Below are 25,666 nucleotides of genomic sequence, written 5' to 3'. Positions count from 1 at the left end.
TACTCACGCCAAAGTTTCCATGTTCAAATCCTCCGAAACCACTGGGTTCCCAATATTCTCTTGGATTATCTGGATGAAAAACAAAGCAAACCGATCTTTGATTCTATAATCATCGCTTTCATTGTTTTGGGGATATTAACTAATTTGATCTTGTTGACGTATAAATGGGTCTAGATGCAGGAAATGTAATTGAGCCTTGTTGCCTCAGTTATCCTTATCCTATTGGCAGTAAAGAGTCATTTGAGGATTGAAACTTGTTTCCTTATTAGCACTGATGTCATTAATTAACAAGTTCATCACACAGTATGACAAACTAACAACATTAAGTGTGTTGGATCGAAACCTCTAATGTCTATGGACTGACCCCAAGAACCTGAGGCCGAAATGATATTACCACTTGTCCTGAGTAGAGGTTTGTGCTGGCAGTGACTCGTGTCTAATGAGCTGAGGTGTTCATGCATGTGTGCATATTCAGGGCAGTTACCTGAGGCACATTGCTGCTCACCCACTCAGAGTTGGGTAGAATCTCATCCCACATGATGATACACCTGGCCAGTGTCTGAGGAGGGAGAGGAGACAGTGACAATGTGTGAGGGTACTGGATCAGACATTTTGAATTATATATATGTACATCATGTATGGGCCAAGTCACATCTACAGAGAGAGCTCAGGGGGTCTGGCATAGTGAATAAGGCAGGTCTGTAGTGGCCAGTACACGGTGGCTACAGTAGCTGAGATTCTCTGCACCGACTCACCCTGAGAAGCAGGAACTCTGGTTTGATGAAGTCCAGGAGGAACATGGTGTCAGGAGCTTTCAGCCAATCAGCGATAGACCTGTGAGGGGGTGAGAAAGAGGTGTTAATGGCAGCCTGAGCCAATTGTACAATAGGAGAACAGAACCAGTTGATACAAAATCACTTCTTCAGTTATAAGGTATGTGCTGCAGCGCTGGGGTCAAGATGTGCTGTGATGCACCGTGTAAGATTAGATTGAATCTCTCCGAGTCCATTACTTACAGGGAGCATGCTGAGTGGAGTCAAGTATAATAGAATAGGACATTGCGTCTCGTTAAAGGCTAATCTAATATGAGAATAGGAGTGGTGGTGGTGGAATCCATTCTCACCTGTTGTTGGTTTTCAGGTAGATCATGGCCAGGGCTAGGGTCGCTCCAGGACAGGTGACATCCACGTTGATGGTGTCACCCTCCTGTCATGAAGAACAGGGACATTAAAAAAAAAACGTAAAACCTGAGACAATAACCAGAAACCCTCACACTTGGGACATTAAAGTCTCTGGGCAGTGTATTCTGTCAGACCTTGGTTTCGTGACTTCAGGAAAAACGTTGATATGTTAGCTGGGGATCAACTGACGGACAGTAGGCCTACAAGTGAGGAAAGTTGTCTTGCTGGTCACTTTTTTCCCCCTTTACCTTGATCTGGTAGCTGGGGGATTTGTGTTTTTCTCTGTTGATGCCGGCGTGGGTGCGTCGATGCCCCCCCACCATGTACTGGTAGAGCTGCTCAGGGACATTCAGGTCAGACATACCGATCAGGTTACTGCCATGCTATGGAGAGAGAGAGGGGAGAGTGGGAGGGGTCACATTCAGTGACAGAAACTCTCCTCTTCAGTTTTCCCAATATGCATAAAGCATACATTTTGATGGTCTTTTAGATTCTCCACGTCCTGAGGGAGCGCTAGTGATGCACTGTTTAGTCACCCTTTTCATTCAGCACCCTTTTATGATTTCTCAGCCTTTTGAAGTATGAAGAGTGCTGTCCATGTAAGAACGTTTCCTTTTTCTATCACCTCTCTACATATACAGCAGTACAGTAAGTAACTTAATGCAGAGCTGATCAAGTAGTGTGAGTGCAGTGTGTACTACTAGACTTACCCCCAGACAGACCATGCCCAGGGACAGCCCAGCGGCCAGGGAGTAGGACTCTCGGTCTGTGCAGTACTCCATCTCAGGACCAGGGGGTCGACCTGCAGGAAGAAGCAACATCTGTTTACTTCAATATTTATTGCTGACGCGTTTTGGAGTAAGCTCCGTCATCAAAGCACCATATTTGAAAATACATTTTACTTCAATTACATTTGTAATTTTTTGCCAACGCATTTTGGAGAAAATTCAGCTTCGACAAAAAAGCTTGCTCCGAAACGTGTCAGTAATAAATATCATTGAAGAGAATAAGGCTGTCGTGCTGAACCTTCTTTAGAAATGTCAGTTGTACATTCTAAAGACTGACCACCCCTTCAGCGGTCCAGTCAATTTTTGAAATCTTGGTTCGGGCGCCTGCACGTATAATCTATTTAATATCCAGGCACAACATAGATGCTTCACAAATAATCTGTCTTAAGCATACAATAACTAAAGGGTCTATAAAGGGTGACATAACAGCTCCTTATGTAGGGTGCATTGCTAAATATGATATAACACACTATGTACATTTCCCAAAAAGAATGTGCTTTATAAAAGGCTGACATAACCCATGCTAATTAAGATGCTGATATGACATGTGAGATTCCACCTGACATCACTTGCCCCATCTAAACAGTGTGAAACTGTATTGATGTGATGCAACTGCCATACCTGGGGGAAACCTTATGTTCTGGCCTGGAGCAGGTCAGGGGTAACTGTCATGTGAGGCCTACAGTGTGTTGCTGTGCTAAGCCAATAACACATGCTCTGAGTAAACAGACCAGGTAAAATAAAGACGGTGAATAAATAAAGGACGAGGCTGCGGATCAGAGTTCTCAGAAACCCTGCTCCCAACAGCTAAAGGTCAGATGAGTCTGCGCATGAGCGAATCAATGTCTGCAAGATCATATAATGATCGTATTCTACATAACAGAACCGAATAGCATAGAAAGTTAATGCAAGACAGAAAACACCACCTCATTTCTTATGAGATTTTAGGATGATTGTAGAAATGGTGGAATTTCTCTCTCATGCGGCCAAAACTAAACAGCACCACTAGGGAAAAGATGTGCTTTGATTGAAACAAAACACAGGTATCCTACAATTTATTAATACCATCTGCGCAAAAATATGCTCAGTGTACATAATTCAAAACAACACTGTTGATAACTCAAGATTTAAATGCGTATCCCCATGAAATTAAATGGTTGGCATGCAGATGCTGTATGCGACCAGTTGCACAATCATCCTAAAATCTCATAAGAAATTAGGTTGTGCAATGCATCCTACATTGGGAGCTGTTATGTCACCCTTTACAGTATGACATAAGCTTATAAATGATATGTGAAGCATCTGTTGCACTTGTGAAGTCTATGTATTCTATTATAAAGCCTTTATAAGTTGTAGTTTGTTTTAAGTGGGACTAGCAGTTCCATGTCAAAACAGTTTCTGTATTGTATTTAGTGTTGTAGGTCCTCCTCCCTGCAAATATCCCTATGGGACAACAAAACATTTACTTCATTCAGGACGCATCTCTCACTGACCGATCTCGGCGAGCAGCACCTCTGCGTTATGGCGGTGTCCTGTGCCCTGGTAGACCAGGCCGATGCCCACCACGGCCGCCACCTGAACGTTGTGCGGTACATCCAGCTCAGTGGAGGTGGGTGGTAGCAGTGCTGGGATGTGGATGCTCAGCAGGCGGGTGATAGACATGTCCATGGTGCTCAGCTTGGCTGCAGACACACCCAGGAGCAGCCCGATGCTTGTCATCTCGTGGCCCTAAGGACACACCGGCAGCCATTCTCATTAGTCCCCCATGGACTTCATACACAGAGGGGTTCACTTGTTTAATAACACATATAGATTATGAGATGAATGAGTTATTGTGTAGGGCTGAATGGGGAGCGAGTATAAAACAACAAGGTTATAACAGATCAGAGATCTTTGCTCAACATATGCTGATTTTTTGCCTTCCTCTTTTTGGGGGAACCAAACTACACTGTAGTTCATCCTAAAAGCAGTTTTTTTCCTTCATCACACAATTATGCTACATAACAAAACTAATGACAACATTTGAAAGTACACATTTTGCGTAAATCACCTGATCCCATTCATACTTACATAATTCAATATTAATTGTCACCCATCAAAGACTGCTGTACTATATCCTTATTAACAGTCCAGCAGCAGACCTTTAAAAATGCACATGTTGTGCTCAAATGTAAGCTCATCTGTCCTGGCACAGTTGATAAGCTGGCAAGAATGAGAATAGTAGTAAACTCGTATACTGTAGTAAATAACCACTGATCTTTCCTGAGCTGAGAGATGTGATAGATATGACCACACAGCCTTCTATGTCAGGCCTAACTGGAAATGAGAAAGTTGCTATGTGTCACTGCCAGGGAAAAGTCAAAGCGAAACTCTGCTCTCAGCGCGCTGAGGCCTTCCCACTTTCATGTGAGAAAAATAACAGGATGCTGAGAGACAAGTTCTGCTAAAACCAACGTGCAATCTAGAGAATCTTAAAAACATGTAATGAGAAAAACTACACGACTTCACTCAACCCCAGAACCCCAGTGTGTGTATCTGTGTTTGCATGCATGCTCACCTTGGTTAAGTAGTCATGTATGTTGAGTGTGGCCAGCTTGGTGAGGTGTCCGTTGAGGCCCAGAGCCATGAGGAAGCCTGCGTACTCGTTGGCCAGCTCGGGGCTCTTGGGTTTGTTGTAGGCGATCCAGGCAGAGTCCACCTGGGAGGCCGGGGCAATCTTCAGGCCTGCAGCCACCCCGTTGTGAAAGCTGGACCAGCTCGTCATGTTGGGAGGAACGTCAATGTTCCCACTGTTCAGATCTACCATGGTGTTCTGAGGGGGCGCACGACCTGTCACCAGAAACAAAATACTCCATATCAGATTCTGACAAACTCTACACGCATGCATGCTCGACATTTAGACCACAATAACATTGGCACCAAAGACCAATGTAAACATGGCCTGCCGGGTTCTAAATACGTTTCTGCTTCTCATCACAGTGATCACACATATTGCATTGTTTCCCTTGTCCTAAAACACAACACACTGAAGCACCAGCTGTAATTCCAGATCCAGACTGACTAATGTGAGGTCTGTGAGCTGCTAATAAAAACACGCCCAGAAATGGAACTTATATAGACAGACTGAGTAAAACCTTTTTACTCAGATCTCCAAAGATCTTCAAAGGAAAAACAACATACTCCTGTACTTGATGCTTTGTCATAACTAGTTCTGTAAACGTGTTTGAAGTAGGGCTGGGCGATACGGCCTAGAAATCATATCTACATTTTTGTCAAATTTATGGCCGATTCACGATTGTTTTATTTATTGTTTTCTCCAAATAAGGGTTGTTGTACAATTAAATGTCAAATACACTGCATTTCAAAAATTCAGGGCGTGTGAAATGAAGGCAAAAAATATAAGCCCCACTAACAATTGAATTATTTAAGGATGATTGTACAAATGGTCAAATAGTTTAACCTGCTTTTTTGCAATAATCCCTGATCTGGCTTTCATGAAAATGACGTTTTTGTTACAAATGTTATGCCTAACTTCTTGTAGCTGGCATTACAGAAAATTAACACAGGTCTCATAAACAATCTCTCAGCACAAGCCCACGTGCTAGTGAGTAGCCAGCTCATCTTTCTATTTGCCAACTTGGATCTATTTACTAGCTAACAAGGCAGAACAGTTTAATTGTTTTGAACACACCCTTATGTGTCTGTCTCCACCTGTTAGAACAGCATGCTAGCCTGTCCACTTTGTTCAGATGTTGAAATCAGGTGGCCTACCTTATTCCTCAGAATGAGAACGAGTTGCCCGTTCCTTATAGAATTGTGTTTTATGCTTATTGCACATTTATAAAACATAGACTAGACAGCTAGCATAACAGTCTTTGGCTAAAATGCTGCTAGTGGTATGCGGTACCGCAATGCTGTGCGCGACAAACTGAGCATACATTTTCCAGAATCAATGTTCATTGATACTCCTGTTTTAGTAGTGTCTGCTCTGGGCGCAATTTGTGTAGTTGAGACATAAAAAAGGGTATAATTAGAAAGGTTAACTTATCTATTACAGTAAAATAATGTCTCCATGTGTTTCGGTGTCCATATGACCGATTCTGTTGGACCAAACCTCAAATGCAAATAGCGAGTTGAAACCGCTAGTCAGAGAGGAAGAAGTGATCTCTCAACTTTGTTGGTGTGAGTGGCAGGGGCTTGGTGTGTGTGTGCGTGTGTGTGTAAACAGAGAGGAAGAGGCAAAACGAGAGGTTTCACTCTCGCCAAAATCTGTCCAAAATAAGCCCAATGCGTTTCTATGGGCTTATTTTGGACCTAAGCTTGTCGCCTGCCTTCCCGGCTTTGGGACAACGACTCCCATTGTTAGGGCAGAGACATGAGCATCTTGTCATTATATTCAGATCTCTGGTGTCAATGGGAAGGTGCACAGCACAGAAGGAGCAAATGAGACGAGACCAAAAAGACAACATGAGAACAAGAGGACATAAATGCTCATAAAAACAGAAAATACAAAAAAACTTGATTATGCGATACAGGCATTTGGAATATCACCCAAAAACATACATTCAAATTAATTTCATTTATCGCCCAACCCTAGTTTGAAGACACAGACACGTTCTCTCAGACTGATACGCACACTGGTATGAGAAAGCCCTGAGGGATACAGTACCAGTAAGGTTGAGTTTGGGCACCGGTAGGGGCTCTGTTGGCACAGGGTGGTAGGAGAAGAGGGTGAACAGGCCTCTTCCCACTGGCAGAGCCATGGTACGCTGGCAAAGCTGCAACAGTCTGCCCAGAGAGAAAGCAGAGAGAGAGATGGAGGGAGAGGCATCAGAACAATAGTCAACACAACTACAGGCCAACTGCTAACTACAGAGCACACCAACAAAAAAAGAAGAAGTCAAAAGCATGCTTGAAACTAAGCAGATTATGGATATAGCCTATAACCTGGGCCCAGACTGCTTTTGAATGAGACCATCTATGATAGCTGCCATCACTTGAAAGATTTTACTCACTTGTTCTCCTTCTCCTCTATGTACTCGTGGTCGCTGACCTCGGGCAGGTGGACCACGCTGACCCTGACTGGTCTGGAGCTCTGGAGTAGACGTCTGGCCTCATGGACGCGCAGGTCCTGGCTCCAGATAAGACCAATTACGTCCTGGTTCAGATCCGTCATACCATCCTCCTCCTCCTCTGCCTCTGTGGTGGCTGGAGCCTCCAGCATTAGCCCCAGACCCACCGTCTGAGTACATACACACACAGAAATAAACACACGAAACCGAAACATTAACTCCAAATCCACAAGGTTGTAAAGGATGAAACCCAAACCATCCAATAACCCCAGAAACTCACACCTACAGCTTTGCCTTTGGCCACGGTCACTTTGTGTGCTTGCTTGGTAAGGTCCTGTCGCCCAATCAATAGGCAGACGTCCTCTGACCAGTCAGAGCAGGGTTGCTCTCGACACTGGTAGATAGCATCTCTGATGGGCAGAGCCACACCAAAGGGCACAGATTCCAGGTCTTTCAATGTGAAACCTAAACACAACACATTAATGTAAAATAGTCTCACACCAGCAAAGACTCCATAGCATTGCAATAACATTAGACAGGCTGTGGAGATGTTTCTAGTCCTGATGTAAAGTCTTACCTGCTGATGTTAGCCAAACCACAAGCTTTTCAGCCAAACTTTCATTTGGAGCATCAGGCTTCATACTGCTCGGTCTGGAAGAGGAACAGGGATTACAAATCTCAGTTGGAAAATCATGGTTAAAAGCTTAGGACAAGTCTATAGTTTATAGCTGCTACTATTACTAGAGGTATAGTCCCATGTGGCTCAGTTGGTAGAGCATGGCGTTTGCAATGCCAGGGTTGTGGGTTCGTTTCCCACGGGGGACCAGTATGGAGAAAAAAAAATATGTATGCACTCACTAACTAAGTCGCTCTGGATAAGGGCGTCTGCTAAATTACTAAAATGTAAAAATGTATATTTTACATTTACGTCATTTAGCAGACGCTCTTATCCAGAGCGACTTACAAATTGGTGCATTCACCTTATGATAGCCAGTGGGACAACCACTTTACAATATATAAAATATATATTACATACATATATATTTTATTATTTTAATTTTTAATTTTTTTTGTCTGATATTCCATGGCTTTCAGCAAATCAGCATCCAGGACACAAACTACCCAGTTAATAAAACAGAGTGAACCCTTCTTGTGGCTTTATGAGGAAACACTTTATGGGGAATCAAGAGTCTATAAGAATGAAGAGATTCAGGCTAAATGTGTTAATGGTACGTTTTTACCTCCTCAAAGCTGATTCAATGACAGTCTTCTTCTGGCCTGTCAGAGAGGAGAGACGGCACACGAGGGCTGTAGTTCAATTGTCACAGTAAAGGAAAACAGGAGAAAACAGGAGAATGCCAAAAGAACTCAAGAGGCCTTTCAGCCTCACAATCATCACCATAATGCCCATACTTGAGTCCAAAATATCATTTTGATAATCATGGTTGCAAATAATGAAGATTTACATTTACAACTTTACAGCTCTGCTTCAAAGGACATTTCTTTGGAGACTTCATTAAAAGGGCAATCTGCAGTTGCTACATCCATTCTCGGACTTACAAATTAAATTAAATGTACCCATTGATTCTTGAAGAATATAACTTATAAATGCCTCATGAGCTTAGCTCAACTGTTGTAGCCAAAAATATCAGCTTGTTTTACTCTGTTTGTTAACATTTACTTTGTTTACAAACACTATATAGTCTCAAAACATGGTTAAAACTATAAATGGTAATATCATGGATGGTCAGTCCTTGCATACATAGCTCCGTCGACGAATTTGAGAGTGGTTACATTTCTCCAGCCCCACCCTTTAGCTTTTTACCGAAATGGGGGCAGGGAGAGCACTTTGCTACTGCTGATTGCCTCTTTAAGGGTAAAAGTAACAATGGCCAAATGAAGACTTGACTTAAAGGGATACGGCGAGATTCTGGCATTTGTTTTACTTACCCAGATGAACTTGTGGATACCATTTGTATGTCTGCGTGAAGTATGAAGGAACTAAGTGGTAGTTTTGCGAGCCAATGCTAACTAGCGTTAGCGCAATGACTGGAAGTCTATAGGTACAGCATTCATCTAACTCTGGGTAAGAAGAACAAGGCCTTAAATGCCAGAATCTCGCAGTATCCCTTTAAACATAAAGAAACAGGATGGAGACAACATTGCACTACCGCCTTACAACCTCTTCCCTCTCTTGCACACACTGACTGACTGCTGTGACATGCATGTGGGAAGCATGTGGGCATGTGGGAAGCATGTCACAGGGATGGTTGTTTGTCATCTTGGGGGCACACTGTTCAGTAAATCAGACACACACATATCCACACACAAACACTGAAACCCACCTGCAGAGAGCTTGGCCAGATACTTCGAAACATCAACTGAAGTGGCGTTGTCATCTCCAATTATGTACAGGGCGTAGCTCTGAAAGGGGGAGGAAGAGAAAGAGAGGCAGAGAAGGACAGATAAACAAACGTCAGCATCTGGCCTGTTGAGAGAGACAGAGTGAGAGAGATGCTGAGTGAGCAAGAGAAAGGGGGAGTGAGAGACAGTCAGAGAGAGAGAGACGGAGAGACAGACAGACAGAGAGAGAGACAGTGATGTGGGTAAAGAGATTCTGTAATTGCATGACAGGCTGTCAGTCTCTCAGCGGTGACGTGCGTCACCTCACTTAGCCTGATGGGAGGAGACGCACAAGGCCTGGTCATCAGCACAGCCCCCCTGACCCCCCTTCACCCCACCCGCTTGTGATTCAGCCCTCCATCCGACCAGGGATTAATCATGGTAGAGTACACAGACACAAAACACACACACTCGTTGTCTCAAACACATTACTCACACACACACCTACAGTACTAGTCAAAAGTTTGGACACACCTACTCATTCAAGGGTTTTTCTTTATTTTTATTGTAGAATAATAGTGAAGACATCAAAACTATGAAATAACACGTATGGAATCATGTATTAACCAAAAAAGTGTTAAATAAATCAAAATATATGTTATATTTGAGATTCTTCAAAGTAGCCACCCTTTGCCTTGATGACAGCTTTGCACACTCTTGGCATTCTCTCAACCAGCTTCATGAGGTTGTCACCTGGAATGCTTTTCCAACAGTCTTGCAGGAGTTCCCACATATGCTGAGCACTTGTTGGCTGATTTTCCTTCACTCAATGGTCCAACTCATCCCAAACCATCTCAATTGGGTTGAGGTCGGGGGATTGTGGAGACCAGGTCATCTGATGCAGCACTCCATTCCCCTTCTTGGTCAAATAGCCCTTATACAGCCTGGAGGTGTATTGGGTCATTGTCCTGTTGAAAATCAAATGATAGTCCCACTAAGCACAAACCAGACGGGATGGCGTATCGCTGCAGAATACTGTGGTAGCCATGCTGGTTAAGTGTGCCTTGAATTCTAAATAAATCACAGACAGTGTCACCAGCAAAGCACACCCACACCATAACACCACCTCCTCCATGTTTCACGGTGGGAACCACACATGCAGAGATCATCCGTTCACCTACTCTGCGTCTCAAAGACATGGCGGTTGGAACCAAAAATCTCAATTTTGGACTCCAGACCAAAGGACAGATTTCCACCGGTCTAAATGTCCATTGCTCGTGTTTCTTCTTCTTATTGGTGTCCTTTGGTAGTAGTTTCTTTGCAGCAATTCGGCCATGAAGGCCTGATTCACGCAGTCTCAAACAGTTGATGTTGAGATGGGTCTGTTACTTGAATTCTGTGAAGCATTTATTTGGGCTTCAATCTGAGGTGCAGTTAATTGACGATTTCTGAGGCTGGTAACTAACGAACTTATCCTCTGCAGCAGAGGTAACTCTGGGTCTTCCATTCCTGTGGCGTTCCTCGTGAAAGCCAGTTTCAAAATAGCGGTTGATGGTTTTTGCGACTGCACTTGAAGAAACTTTCAAAGTTCTTGAAATCTTCCAGATTGACTGACCTTCATGTCTTAAAGTAATGATGGACTGTCATTTCTCTTTGCTTATTTGAGCTGTTCTTGCCATAATATGGACTTGGTCTTTTACCAAATAGGGCTATCTTCTGTACCCCTACCTTGTCACAACACAACTGATTGGCTCAAATACATTAAGAAGGAAAGAAATTCCCCAAATTAACAAGGCACACCTGTTAATTGAAATGCATTCCAGGTGACTACCTCATGAAGCTGGTTGAGAGAATGCCAAGATCGTGCAAAGCTGTCATCAAGGCAAAGGGTTGCTATTTGAAGAATCTCAAATATAACATTTTGATTTGTTTAACACTTTTTTGGTTACTACATCATTCCATTTGTGTTATTTCATAGTTGTGATGTCTTCACTATTATTCTACAATGTAGAAAATAGTAAAAATAAAGAAAAACCCTTGAATGAGTTGGTGTGTCCAAACTTTTGACTGGTACTGTACATCCCTAGTAAAAACGCATACAAGTATATCAGTCGGTTGGTGGGAGCCCAAACCGATCCAAATTAAGCATGCATCGGTCAGAAAACCGATCCAAACTTTAGGAATAGCTGGTTCGCTGATGTTTTTTACTCATGTTTTATGCCGAAAATACCTCATCTGTTGTGACTTTTGCAACTGCATATGACTGTCAGATAACTACTGTGCACAGTGCGGGAGACGGCTGCTCGCAAGGTACAGTGCCGTCAGAAAGTATTAACACCCCTTGACTTTTTCTACATTTTGTTGTGTTAATTGAATTTTAAGTAAATTAAATCCAGATTTTTTGTGAAGTTATTAATTACACTTTGGATGGTGTATCAATATACACAGTCACTACAAAGATACAGGCGTCCTTCCTAACTCAGTTGCCGGAGAGGAAGGAAACAGCTCAGGGATTTCACCATGAGGCCAATAGTGACTTTAGAACAGTTAGAGTTTAATGGCTGTGATAGGAGAAAACAAAATTGTAGTTACTCCACAATACTAACCTAATTGACAGAGTGAAAAGAAGGAAGCCTGTACATAAAAATATTCAAAACATGCATCCTGTTTGCAACAAGGCACTAAAATAATACTGCAAAAAATGTGGCAAAGCAATTAACTTTCTGTCCTGAACAAAAAGTGTTATGTTAGGGGCAAATCCAATACAACACATTATGTAGTACCATTTCCCATATTTTCAAGCATAGTGATGGCTGCATCATATTATGGGTAAGCTTGTAATCGTTAAGTACTGGGGAGTTTTCAGGATAAAAAAAAGAAACTGAATGGAGCTAAGCACAGCAAAATCCTAGAGGAAAACCTGGTTCAGTCTGCTTTCCACCAGACACTGGGAGATTAATTCACCTTTCAGCAGGACAATAACCTAAAACACAAGGCCAAATCTACAGTGGCCAAGTTACAGTTTTGACTTAAAATGGCCTTGAAAATCTATGGCAAGACCTGAAAATGGTTGTCTAGCAATGATCAACAACCAATTTGACAGAGCATGAAGATTTTTGAAAATAATAAATGGGCAAATGTTGCACAATCCAGGTGTGGAAAGCTCTTAGAGACTTACCCAGAAAGACTCACAGCTGTAATCGCTGCCAAAAGGTGGGTCTACAAAGTATTGATATCTGTATTTCATTAACAATAAATGTGAAAAATTTTCAAAAAACATGTTTTCACTTCGTCATTATGAGGTATTGTGTGCAGTGGTCTAAGGCACTGCATCTCAGTGCTTGAGACGTCACTACAGACCCCCTGGTTCGATTCCAGGCTGTATCACAACCGGCCGTGATTGGGAGTCCCATAGGGCGGCGCACAATTGGCCCAGCGTCGTCCGGGTTTGGCCGGTGTAGGCCGTCATTGTAAATAATAATTTGTTCTTAACTGACTTGCCTAGTTAAATAAAGGTAAAATAAAATAAATAAATAAATAAAAGATGGATGAAAAATAATATTTAATAAATGTTGAATTCATGCTGTAACAACAAAATGTGGAATAAGTCAAGCGGTATGAAGACTTTCTGAAGGCACTGTAGACCTATCCCTGCTCTAATAGGCTATTCGTACATCTGCACGGCGCCTTCAGCATTCAGATGCTTGTATAATATACTTTGAGTGAAAACCAAATGTACACTAAACAAAAATATAAATGCAACAATTGCATAAGGAAATCAGTCAATAGAAATAAATAAATTAGGCCCTAATCTATGGATTTCACATGAATGGGAATACAGATATGCATCGGTTGGTCACAGATACCTTAAATGCTAGGGGCGTGGATCAGAAAACCAGTCAGTATCTGGTGTGACCACCATTTGCCTCATGCAGCGCGACATCTCCATCTTGATCAGGCTGTTGATTGTGGCCTGTGGAATGCTGTCCCACTCCTCTTCAATGGCTGTGCGAAGTTGAAGTTGCTGTATATTGGTGGGAACTGGAACACGCTGTCGTACACAGCGATCCAGAGCATCCCAAACATGTTCAACGGGTGATATGTCTGGTGAGTATGCAGGCCATGGAAGAACTGGGACATTTCAACTTCCAGGAATTGTTTACAGATCCTTGCGACATGGGGCTGTGCATTATCATGCTTAAACATGAGGTGATGGCGGCAGATGAATGGCACGACAATGGCCTCAGGATCTTGTCACTGTATCGCTGTGCATTCACATTGCCATCGATAAAATGCAATTGTGTTCGTTGTCCGTAGCTTATGGCTGCCAATACCATAACCCCACTGCCAGCATTGGGCACTCTATTCACAATGTTGACATCAGCAAACCGCTCGCCCATACAACACCATACACACTGTCTGCCATCTGCTCAGTACAGTTGAAACCCGAGATTCATCCGTGAAGAGCACACTTCTCCAGCGTACCAGTGGCCACTGAAGGTGAGCATTTGCCCAGTGAAGTCGGTTATGATGCCGAACTGCAGTCAGGTCAAGACCCTGGCGAGGATTACAAGCACGCAGATGAGCTTCCCTGAGGCGGTTTCTGACAGTTTGTGCAGAAATTCTTCGGTTGTGCAAACCCACAATTTCATCAGCTATCGGAGTGGCTTGTTTCAGACGATCCCGCAGGTGAAGAAGCCTATGTGAAGGTCCTGGGCTGGCGTGGTTACACATGGTCTGCGGTTGTGAGGCCGGTTGGACGTACTGCCAAATTCTCTAAAATGACATTGGTAGAGAAATGAACATTCAATTCTCTGGCAACAGCTCTGGTGGACATTTCTGCAGTCAGCATGCCAATTTGCACGCTCCATCAAAACTTGAGACATCTGTGGCATTGTGTTGTTTGACAAAACTGCACATTTTAGAGTGGCCTTTTATTGTCCCCAGCACAAGGTGCACCTGTGTAATGATAATGCGGTTTAATCAGCTTCTTGATCTGCCACACCTGTCAGGTGGATGGATTATCTTGGCAAAGGAGAAATGCTCACTAACAGGGATGTAAACAAATTTGTGCACAGAATTTGAGAGAATTAAGTTTGTGTGTATGGAACATTTATGGGATCTTTTATTTCAGCTCATGAAACATTGGACCAACACTTTACATGTTGCGTTTATATTTTTGTTCAGTGTAATTTGCTGGGTCATTGTTACCAAATGCACTGTAGAAAATTGGGTTTTACAGGAGTTGTGGAACCTACCGGATTGGACACAACTCACATCTAACTGCTGATTGGGGTTTTCAATCATTCAGATTTAATTTAGATTGTTCAGGTTCACAATAAGAAATAGTTTTGGTAGTTTACTTTAAACAGTCAGTGTATTTGGTCATTTTTACATGAACAGGGTAATTTCATAAAGGACAGCAATAGTTTTTGTGAGCTGCGCATGGTTGCATTCATTGGTCAGAGTGGGAGAAGCTCTCTGTAAAATTCCAATCAGTCTAAACAATTCACTTTTGGGACGGGGGTAAAATCCAAAGCAGCATTCTATTAATTGTCTAAATGCCATTGCTAATTTCTAAAGATAAATATTGACAGTACTATGTCAAAACATTTTTGATCTGGAAAAACTACAAGTTAATCCGTGGGTGATGGTGATTTCTGATAAAAAAGTGGGGGCACCATAAATTGCCCCCACCCCTAATCTGATAGTCGGGTGGTAGATTCCCAATCTGCCCTATGGCTCAGCTAAGGTGCCTACACACACACACAAACAGAGGGCCACTCAGCTAAAAAAGTCATCTCAGACAGATCCAGCTCAGAGAGGCTCCATCAGGAGCAGATATTAATTTAAAATGGAAAATGCACGTGTTCATGTAAAAAAATGTATTGTCCGAATTCACATCAATTCATTCCCCTAATCAAACCGAATCGTTTCAAATTAAACGTATCGTTCCTGTATCGTATCTGAGACCATGTATGTAGATCCGTATCGAATCGTTCATGAAAGGAGAGATGCACATCCCTAGTTTTTACACATAGGCAAAATGGCTTTCTCTCTCCCCCTCTCTCTGATTGGCATGAAGTCCTATGTCATAGCCCTTTGACATTTAAGCAGAGTGTGTGTGTGCGTGTCAGTGTTTGATGACTCCTTTTAACTGGGAAATCATGTTTGAACATAAACTGCCATTGGCTACACAGGGGCTAGGGACCGCAAACCAACCCAGGGAGAAGAAGGTTAATTTAGAATACGATTGGCTGTGTTGACATTGGTCACTCAAAATATTCAGAAACGATTTGTTGTCCAAACAGTATTTATGTAACATGTCAGTCAGGTGGTGAGGTCATCTAGCTGTGCACACATGCTGTAGCTAACCAAGCCAAAGGTGATGGGAAATCTACTTTCCTCACACCACACCAAGGACAATGTAAATGGTAATTCCCTAGTAGGGTTTTCAGTTGTCTGTGGCACCCCCTATTGGAGATGTCTATATCGCAACCCAACTAAAACTGCCACCTGCATGGCTATCATCTCTTGATAAAAAAGTGTATTGTATACATTTCCAGAGCGATATATGGTTCCGTAAATTTCCCTTGTCATCATGAGGCAAAGATCGAAACATGATGATAGCATACCAGCACCAGTAGTTTGGTCCTCTCACAGATGCCGGGCAGGTAGGGGAAGGGTGCTACCTCCTCTCCCCTCAGACAGCTGCTGAGCCAGCTGAACACACACGGAGGCTCCGCCCTCAGGAAGGACGGACGCAGCATCTGCTCCATCTGGGCTGCAGGAGAGGGAGGGGCCACGGAGACTGTCAATCAAACTGTCACAACAGGCTCTGCGACTACAGACACACCTGTCCTTATCACTCAGTCAGACCATCATTTCAATCAATATGAGCAATCAGTTTTTTTCTCCATCAGGAAAAGCCAAAGTGGTAGACATGCCCTCTCTTCTACGTGAGCAGAGGGGACTACACACGCTGTAGAGAGGTTGATTTGCCTCTTACCCTGATCGATGATGCAGGACTCCTTGAACGTGGTGATGAATGAGGGGTAATCTCGCCAGTACAGATCAATATACTCCTCCAGCTGCAGATCCCTATTAATAAACAGTACAATTAGCAGCAGGTCATAAGAGGGGCTGTTAATCTAACCAGAGCCATTTAATCAATACTTTTAATACCCCAACCTGCTCTACTCTCACCATGAAGCAGATAAACTAAATCAGAACTATGATTAAGCTAACACCCACTTAAACTTCTGCTACTAATGTGGGGGTTTCAGGCTGGGTTAGCTGTAGTGAGGTCATTGTGGTACAGGCCTAGCCGGGTTGCCAGATTGGTTTGTGCTTTATTTTAGCTACTGTATCTCTTTGTACAGTATGTACGCCAAAGACAATAAACAATTATTAATTGGCTGAAGCACCAACTGTTGTGTCGACCAGCCTGGAAATCCTAAATGACCAGGACACTAAAACAAGGCCCAAATAAGCACTAAGCAATTCAAGTGCCAGTTGATTCTACCACTTCAGCTCTTCTTTTAATGTAAAATGGGACTGTGGACGAGGCCACTTGACACACTTGAAACCGTTTTAATGCCATTTTCTTATCCTGGTAATATAAACGTTTTAGGAGAGACCATATTCATCAGGTTTTATTGAGCAGTGATTCATCGGGCATACTTTTGAATTTAAATGTTTAACAGCTTCATGAAATAGTGTTCGTTCTGAATTGAATAGCTGAATTGAAAAGATTCACCTGCGACCTGTCGCTTTAATTTGTCTCTGAAAGGCCATTGCTATAATAATAAATCCACAAAATTTAACTGGAGTCATTTGAGAGTAAATCTCTCGTGGACAGGATGGTATCCAGGCGTCTGTCAACAGACTGGAATTTCTTCACTTGGACTAATCATGATTTCGCATCTTTCGAATTTCAGAGGGAGAGGGGACATTTGGCACATGCTTTGGCTGAGAGTTTGAGAGTTCACTGGTCTCATTAGTATCCTTTATTTTCTCATCTCCCCCAGAACATAATCAAGCATCTGACGCAATTATGCAATATTTTATTTCTGGGTTTCCAGAATTATTTGAGCGTTAACATAGATTGTGAAGACGGAGCACCAGTACCTGGCCAGCTGTTGCAGGAGGCCCACCAGTGATCGCCCCCCGCTCCTCTGCAGCTCGTCCAGCTTCAGCTCCTCATAGAGCAAGTGCAGCACGTAGAACAGGGCTGGGATGTGGGGGAAGAGTGGGGCAGAGGGGTCCAGATGCAGTGCAGGGGTGGAAGACAGAGACTCTTCACAACCAGATGTGTCTGTGGACTCCAGACTCACAGCACCACACACATGCCTGAACACCACCTGTCTGTGGTAGTCTGAGCAACGCATGTAGTCCCAGTCCTGGTGGATTATATGCAGACACACACACACACAAAGCCACACAGAAACACACACACTTAAATTCAATGCATACACAGAAACAGGCCCCAAAGCCACACATACAAAAAGGTCAGAAGGTTAAGGAACAACATTGATGCCTAGTCTGAATCAGCAGTTTCCCAACGACCTCTACATGCACTTCCTTTCTTAAGTAACAACTCTCAGCCAGAGGGTGAACTCTACACAACTCCCCAGTTCAACTGTGCACTCCCAACCCTGGGCCATGACCCCTGCCAGGATTCCATGCTACAGTACAGCGCCACTACTTCAGCCCATGTTTTTTTTTTAACACCACTCACATTCCACATGAATTAATAACACACAGGGCAAATGGATGAAGGAAAGAAGCACTACAGGTTATTTATCAACCTTACCCTCATCTTCAATACATCTATAAATAACATACTGCACTTGGAACAGAATTTCTAATCCAAGATTACGTAACTTGGGTTTCAACCATTTCATAGTAGTGAACTGTATATGAACTAAACATATTCCTGAAATTCCTATTATGCATGACAGAAAAGCGAATTCACTCATAAGTTGACCTCATCGCTACCTCAGAGCTTGAGAGTAACAGGAATTGTCTTATGCTTTCCACTTAAAGCATGGCCTACGGGGGTAACCCCTACCTACCTCATCAGACCCTGTGTCCGAAGGCCGGGCCTTCTTTGGTGCAATCACAGGAGAGAGGGGCACTTCAAAATGGAGCTGTGGGGGAAACACAAAGGTCAAGAGCATGGTAGGGCTACAGACCAATTAACCATCTGATAAACAACATAGGTCTTTCCTGTGTTCCCTTGCCAACCTACATCTGTGGCTTAGGCTCTATGTATGGATTTCAGAGATGTGCAGGGTTAGGTGACATTGGTGTGACCTAGCTTGAGGCACTTCTACGTACTTGGATATACACTGTGTAGTCAGTAAGACTATCCTCCTAATGAGCTCTGCACTACGTCTACTTTGTGTCACTCCCTCTCCTGTGAATGACAGCACCGTTGCCAGGGCGACTCACATTGCGTGTCCAGCCCAGCCGCTCGGTGTTGTAGCCCATGAGAGTCATGAAGCAGGTGACAAACAGGTTCCACTCCAGGTGTGCACTGGGCCCCCCGGGGGCGTTGTAGATGTTGTACCACTTTATCAGCACCTTCATGGCTGTCTCCTTGGGCAGGATGAAGCGCACCGCCTGGAGGCACTTCCTCACTACGGACACGAGTGGGATGAGGAAGCATTTGTCAGACAATGCACAATGACAATAGGTTCACTTCACACAGCAAATTTGACATTAGTATGTATCAAACTTGTGCTGATTTGTATAACTGTAATTTATTTATTTTTAAAGTGGAGTGGTTAAAATAATAAATCTATACTGAACAAAAATATAAACGCAACATGTAAAGTGTTGGTCCCATGTTTCATGAGCTGAAATAAAAGATCCCAGAAATGTTCCATATGCACAAAAGGCTTATTTCTCTCAAATTGTGTGCACAAATTTGTTTAAATTCCTGTTAGTGAGCATTTCTCTTTAGCCAAGAAAATCCAGCCACCTGACACGTGTGGCATATCAAGAAGCGGATTAAACAGCCTCCACTAGGGATGTGCTAGGGATAATATACCCCTTTACAGTTCACAACACACTGACGTCACGGACAGATGCGTGCGGCAGTAAGAAAGCCATCGCCATCTGCGCCCATTCAACATAGCTTAGATTTAAGTTTTTATTACTTCTAAAGAAAATAAAAAATGTGGGTTCTCATACGCTTACAATTATGTTTAGATTCTTGCGTGAACAGTCGCTAAGATTATATTTGGTTGTGATCTTTGCAAAATAACTATTTAGGATGCAGCAGTTGTTAGCTAGAATGCTAACGCTCACTGATATAGGCTGTAGCAAAAGCCAGCCTCAGAACCATTGTACTGGTTGAAGTTGAAATGTTTTTTAAGTATAATGCATTTGATTTGCGATGACAAACATTATATTAGGCAGGACATTCATACGAGCCTTAAAATCCTATTATAATCCAAAAGTAGTGTGAAATGCACTTATAGGCTTTTTTGTTGTTGCTGGCATTCTCTAAGAAATCCCATGTGTTATGCCACCAACTTGTACGCATCCCCCATGTGCAGCAATGTTTGCAAACACAGAAAGGGGTCTATAAAAGGCCACTTTAAAATGTGCAGTTTTGTCACATAACACAATGCCACAGATGTCTCAAGTTTTGAGGGAGTGTGCAATTGGCATGCTGTATGCAGGAATATCCACCAGAGCTGTTGCCAGACAATTTAATGTTCATTTCTCTACCATAGGCTGCCTCCTCCAACATGGTTTTTGAAAGTTTGGCAGCACGTCCAACCGGCCTCACAACCGCAGACCATGTGTATGGCGTCATGTGGGCGAGGCCCATTGTCATGCCATTCATCCGCCACCATCACCTCATGTTTCAGCCCATGTCACAAGGATCAGTACACAATTCCTGGAAGCTGAAAATGTCCCAGTTCTTCCATGGCCTGCACACTCACCAGAAATGTAAACCATTGAGCATATTTAGGATGCTCTGAATCGACATGTATTACAGCTTGTTCCAGTTCCCGCGAATATCCAACAACTTCGCAAAGCCATTGAAGAGGAGTGGGACAACATTCCACAATCAACAGCCTGATCAACGCTACGCGAAGCAGATGTGTAGTGCTGCATGAGGCAAATGGTGGTCACACCAGATACTGACTGGTTTTCTGATCCACGCCCCTAACTTTTTAAAGTATCTGTGACAGATGCATATCTGTATTCCCAGTCATGTGAAATCCATAGATTAGTGCCTAATGAATTTATTTTCATTGACTGATTTGAACTTGTCGCATGTTGTCTTTATATTTTTGTTTTGCTTGATTCATTGTGCCTAATCAAGTTCCATTGACATCAAACTACACGAAAGTCTGATTAGCATCCGTGCCATCTCCCATGTCCACCCAATCTGACAGGTAATTAACTCCACCGCAATCTCTAATTGGACAACAAACTCCAAAGGTCAAGGCAGAGCAGGAGAAATGCCATTTCATTAGACTGAGAAGTCCTGCCTTTTGAATCAATTAGGCACTAATATGTGGGAACTGGGAACAACACTATGCGGTAATTGGTAGTGGTTTCACAAAACAAAAGATGGAGGATCAAAAGACTAGAATCATGGTATAAACGAAGGCAGAGACCTTAAAAACGCACAAAAAGCCAATTAGGGTTGTAAGGTAAATACTGGCACACCCGAGTGCTCCATTTCCTTAATTACGGTGTAAAATGATACGCTATTACAGTTATCTACAGCTGGGTAGAAAGATGAGCCACAGCATGTTTTACAGTACATGCATGTACTGGTGGATAAGGCTGCATCAGCAGAGGCTCAAATATCACCACCGGAAAGATGTGTGAATCGTGCATGATTTCAGTATAGGTCCCATACATAAAGTCATTTACAAAAAAAAGTACCCATCTTTAGATATACTAAATGGGTGACGAAAGGGTGTATTGAACGCCATTTCTATATTAGATAGAGTAAAGACAGTCACAGACGCAGACTCTTCACGCACAAACGCAAGGAACCATGGTTAATATACCCACTTTTACTGACAGTTACAGAAATTGTCTTATGTTTTACTAATAATCTACCTGAACACAGACTCACATTATATCCCAGCACTACGGAGCATGTCATTGGGCAGGATAGAAACGGAGCAGAATCAGCTCTCCCTCTCGTCTATTGCCCCATCCCTCCTTTCCACCCTCATCAACATCATGTTCCAGAGCATCCCCTGTCCCCCGCAACTGAGCTGGATAATCGACACTCCAGGGCCCAATTGAATCTTGGGCTGAATAAAGGCATGGAAATCCCACCATAACAAACAGCACCTACAACTGCCTGGCGTGGAGTAGCTGCTGTGGTGACGCCATCGTAATGCTGTGGCTTACCCAGATAGAGCGGAGTGTATATAGACACTGTGTGTGTGTGTCATGTGGAATGCCAGGAGATATGAGAGTGGGTGGGGTGGGGGATGTCAAGTGTGTGTAGGGGAATGGTGAGTGTGTAAGTACGAGCGAGGAACGGTGGGGTGGGGTCCCCTTAGGTTTACGTCAATGTGACAGCGGGAGGCTGGCAGCACTTCAACCCAATTTTCAGGCCATCAACGCTGGATGACTCAGCTGTGACACCTAAGCCAATGCACAATCTTGTCACGCACATTGGTTTTGCACATTGTCGTGTTAACCTTACCCAGCTCTGAGGTAGCAATTTCAGGGATCGTTATCCTCAGCATTGTGCCATTGCTTAGCTCCTACAAAAACAAACAGAGGGATAGAGATAATTTCACAATAAGTTAGAGATGTCTACATGCTACCTTTCAGTCAACTCTTGAACGCTTTTATCAATTAAATAATTTGACATAGATGAAGACATCAGGGGATAAAACAATCAATATGACATGTCATAACATATGCAGTTGGACATTTACAAGTCTCTGAAAAAAAAAATATATATATATATATATATATATATATATATATATATCTCAGTCAAGAGTGGCTCTCTCAAAAGGGCTTGAAAATGACTGACAGGTCTGAGAGGAAAAGTCCCTTGGCTGAACGACATGTCTTTACCGGTCTTAACAAAACTGCCCCTGCAGGTAGCGATGTCCACCCAGAGAACTGTAACCTTATTGGACCCAGTAAACATACTGACAGGCCTCTGGTGCTCAGTTCTGTACACAGGCAGAGCTTTTCTCCATTCCAATTAAATCAAATTAAGCTGTTCAATTAGTGTCCATTTAAGAAACATTCACCCCTGGAGGTCTAAGTACTCACGTGCCAACCAGCCAGACACATACACACTGACTCAGACTCATTATACCCTCCACCTTTCACTCATATCAATACACACACCCACCCACACACAGACCCCCCCACACACACACACCAGGGTGACTCTGCTGCTGACAGGGTCTCTGAGGCCGTGGATGTAGGGTACAGACTGTTGAAAGGTGTAGTCGCCCAGCCAGGAGGTCTCGTGGTGCTTGGTTGAGCCCCTCAGCTCTGATACAGGGGATGGCATGGCCACCTGGCCAACAGGAAGGGAGGGGAGGAGGTACAAGGAACAACTCAGCTTCCCAGGATGTATAGACACAATCAAGATGATTAGTTGCAAGTTGGGGGAACTAATCCATACACTTCAGCTCTACATTCTACAGCAATTCTGTAATGAATGCAACATATATTAAATTGATTAATATACTGTTAGTTTCTCCCTTTGTTTTTAAGGATATAGATTGGTACAGACACGTCACACAGTCTGAAGTTTAAATCTAATTAGAGTATTGATCAGGTTCCATAATATAGTCTCCATTAGTCACTGGCTGTTCTACTGCAGACTAATGCAGACTAATTCTGCAGCTTCACTCTACTGTAAATGGAGGGACAGCAATTCTTCACTGTAATTCAGATTGAGATTACACCATTTGCATTACCAGTGACTACCTGCTTTCAGTTTGGTGGTTAGTTATACTCTGTCATAGTAATCTGACTGAATTTCCATGAGAGCAGCTTAATTATTTTGATACATTCATTGCAATTACACTTATCATTCTAATAACCAACCCAATACATATACACCCCTGTCTCAGGTGTCAGTGGTACCTCCTCTAGTCTTCCTATGTGTCTCCCTGTGGCCTTGGCGGGAGTGCTCACACTCTCCATGGGGGTGCTCAGGTGGGTTACGTGGTTGGACAGGCTGAAGGTGGGAGACAGGAGGCCAGGGACAAACACTTTGCTCACCTGTGGACGGAACACATTTGACCATTTGACCTTGCATCACCGATAAACACATTTAAACAGTACGAGCACTACTTTCTAGTTACCCTCGTCACTCCAGTGTACAGAACCAAGCTTCCATTGGCTTCCAGAACTAGCATGGCATCTATATCCTGAGAGGAAAAATAACAGTTTGAGATGAGACCAAACCAATGATGTTTATAAACATGTAATAACATAGTACATAAGCACATATACACACAGTGCATTCGGAAAGTATTAAGACCCCTTGACTTTTTCCACATTTTGTTACCTTACAGCCTTATTCTAAAATGGATTAAATATATTTTCTTCCCATCAATATACACAAAAAATCCCATAATGACAAAGCGAAAACAAGTTTTTGAATTTTTTGCTAATGTATTACAAATAAAAAAACTGAAATACCTAATTTACATAAGTATTCAGACCCTTTGCTATGAGACTAAATTGAGCTCAGGTGCATACTGTTTCCATTGATCATCCTTGAGATGTTTCTACAATTTGATTGCGGTCCACCTGTGGTAAATTCAATTGATTGGACATGATTTGGAAAGGCACACACCTGTCTATATAAGGTCCCACAGTTGACAGTGCATGTCAGAGCAAAAACCAAGCCATGAGGTACAAGGAATTGTCCGTAGAGCTCCAAGACAGGATTGTGTCAAGGCACAGATCTAGGGAAGGGTATCAAAAAAATGTACGCAGCATTGAAGGTCCCCAAGAACACAGTGGGCTCAATCATTCTTAAATGGAAGAAGTTTGGAACCACCAAGACTCTTCCTAGAGCTGGCCGCCCTTGGTCAGGGAGGTGACCAAGAACCCGATGGTCACTCTGACAGAGCTCCAGAGTTCCTCTGTGGAGATGGGAGAACCTTCCAGAAGGACAACCATCTCTGCAGCACTCCACAAATCAGGCCTTTATGGTAGAGTGGCCAGATGGAAGCCACTGCTCAGTAAAAGGCACATCACAGCCTGCTTGGAGTTTGCCAAAAGGCACCTAAAGGACTCTCAGACCATGAGAAACAACATTCTCTGGTCTGATGAAACCAAGATTGAACTCTTTGGCCTGAATGCCAAGCGTCACATCTGGAGGAAACCTGGCACCATACATACGGTGAAGCAAGGTGGTGGCAGCATCATGCTGTGGGGATGTTTTTCAGCGGCAGGGACTGGAGACTAGTCAGGATCGAGGGAAAGATGAACGGAGCAAAGTACAGAGAGATCCTTGATGAAAACCTGCTCCAGAGCGCTCAGCACCTCAGACTGGGGCGAAGGTTCACCTTCCAACAGGACAACGACCCTAAGCACACAGCCAAGACAACACAGAGCCCAGACTTGAACCCGATCGAACATCTCTGGAGAGACCTGAAAATAGCTGTGCAGCGACGCTCCCCATCCAACCTGACAGAGCTGGAGAGGATCTGCAAAGAATGGGAAAAACTCCCCAAATACAGGTGTGCCAAGCTTGTAGCGTCATACCCAAGAAGACTTGAGGCTGTAATCACTGCCAAAAGGTGCTTCAACAAAGTACTGAGTAAAGGGTCTGAACACTTATGTAAATGTCATATTTCCGTTTTTCTTATTTTATACATTTGCAAGAATGTCTAAAAACCTGTTTTTGCTTTGTCATTATAGGGTATTGTGTGTAGATTGATAAAAGGAAAAAACTATTTAATCCATTTTAGAATAAGGCTGTAAGGTAACAAAATGTGGAAAAAGTAAAGGGGTCTGTAGCTCAGTTGGTAGAGCATGGCGCTTGCAACGCCAGGGTTGTGGGTTCGATTCCCACGGGGGGCCAGTATGAAAATGTATGCACTCACTAACTAAGTCGCTCTGGATAAGAGCGTCTGCTAAATGACTCAAATGTAAATGTAAATGTCTGAATACTTTCCGAATGCACTGTATGGACACAGCAACACACCATTTTACACACGTAGAATAAAGCAGTCAATAAGATAGGATCTTGACCATCATAAAAGTACAGTATGCTTTTGTTTAGCAGAATCTTTGC

General features: G+C 43.1%; 1 protein-coding gene across 4 annotated transcripts in view; it reads right to left on the bottom strand.

Moving 5' to 3' along the window:
- Positions 1–25,666, bottom strand: part of LOC121571865 (anaphase-promoting complex subunit 1) — a 46,092-nt gene that overhangs the window by 10,441 nt on the left and 9,985 nt on the right. For 3 of the 4 annotated variants that reach the window (XM_041883620.1, XM_041883647.1, XM_041883631.1), the window contains 23 exons: positions 23,721–23,786; positions 23,500–23,637; positions 22,784–22,924; positions 22,085–22,145; positions 18,841–19,028; positions 18,462–18,536; positions 17,515–17,786; positions 16,394–16,485; positions 16,020–16,168; positions 9,387–9,465; positions 8,283–8,319; positions 7,619–7,692; positions 7,322–7,506; positions 6,985–7,211; positions 6,639–6,757; positions 4,527–4,798; positions 3,463–3,697; positions 1,892–1,983; positions 1,430–1,564; positions 1,124–1,206; positions 756–834; positions 485–559; positions 8–69 (listed from right to left, as the gene is read on the bottom strand). In XM_041883620.1, coding sequence (XP_041739554.1) covers positions 8–69; positions 485–559; positions 756–834; positions 1,124–1,206; positions 1,430–1,564; positions 1,892–1,983; positions 3,463–3,697; positions 4,527–4,798; positions 6,639–6,757; positions 6,985–7,211; positions 7,322–7,506; positions 7,619–7,692; positions 8,283–8,319; positions 9,387–9,465; positions 16,020–16,168; positions 16,394–16,485; positions 17,515–17,786; positions 18,462–18,536; positions 18,841–19,028; positions 22,085–22,145; positions 22,784–22,924; positions 23,500–23,637; positions 23,721–23,786 — 2,936 coding nt within the window. The remainder of the gene's footprint in view (positions 1–7; positions 70–484; positions 560–755; positions 835–1,123; positions 1,207–1,429; positions 1,565–1,891; positions 1,984–3,462; positions 3,698–4,526; positions 4,799–6,638; positions 6,758–6,984; positions 7,212–7,321; positions 7,507–7,618; positions 7,693–8,282; positions 8,320–9,386; positions 9,466–16,019; positions 16,169–16,393; positions 16,486–17,514; positions 17,787–18,461; positions 18,537–18,840; positions 19,029–22,084; positions 22,146–22,783; positions 22,925–23,499; positions 23,638–23,720; positions 23,787–25,666) is intronic. The other variant, XM_041883640.1, reaches the window with a different exon arrangement.

Source organism: Coregonus clupeaformis, chromosome 1 (assembly GCF_020615455.1).
Source record: "Coregonus clupeaformis isolate EN_2021a chromosome 1, ASM2061545v1, whole genome shotgun sequence".
NCBI lineage: Eukaryota > Metazoa > Chordata > Actinopteri > Salmoniformes > Salmonidae > Coregonus > Coregonus clupeaformis.
Note: the sequence above shows the minus strand (reverse complement) of the source record. Positions and strands in the feature narration are given on the sequence as shown.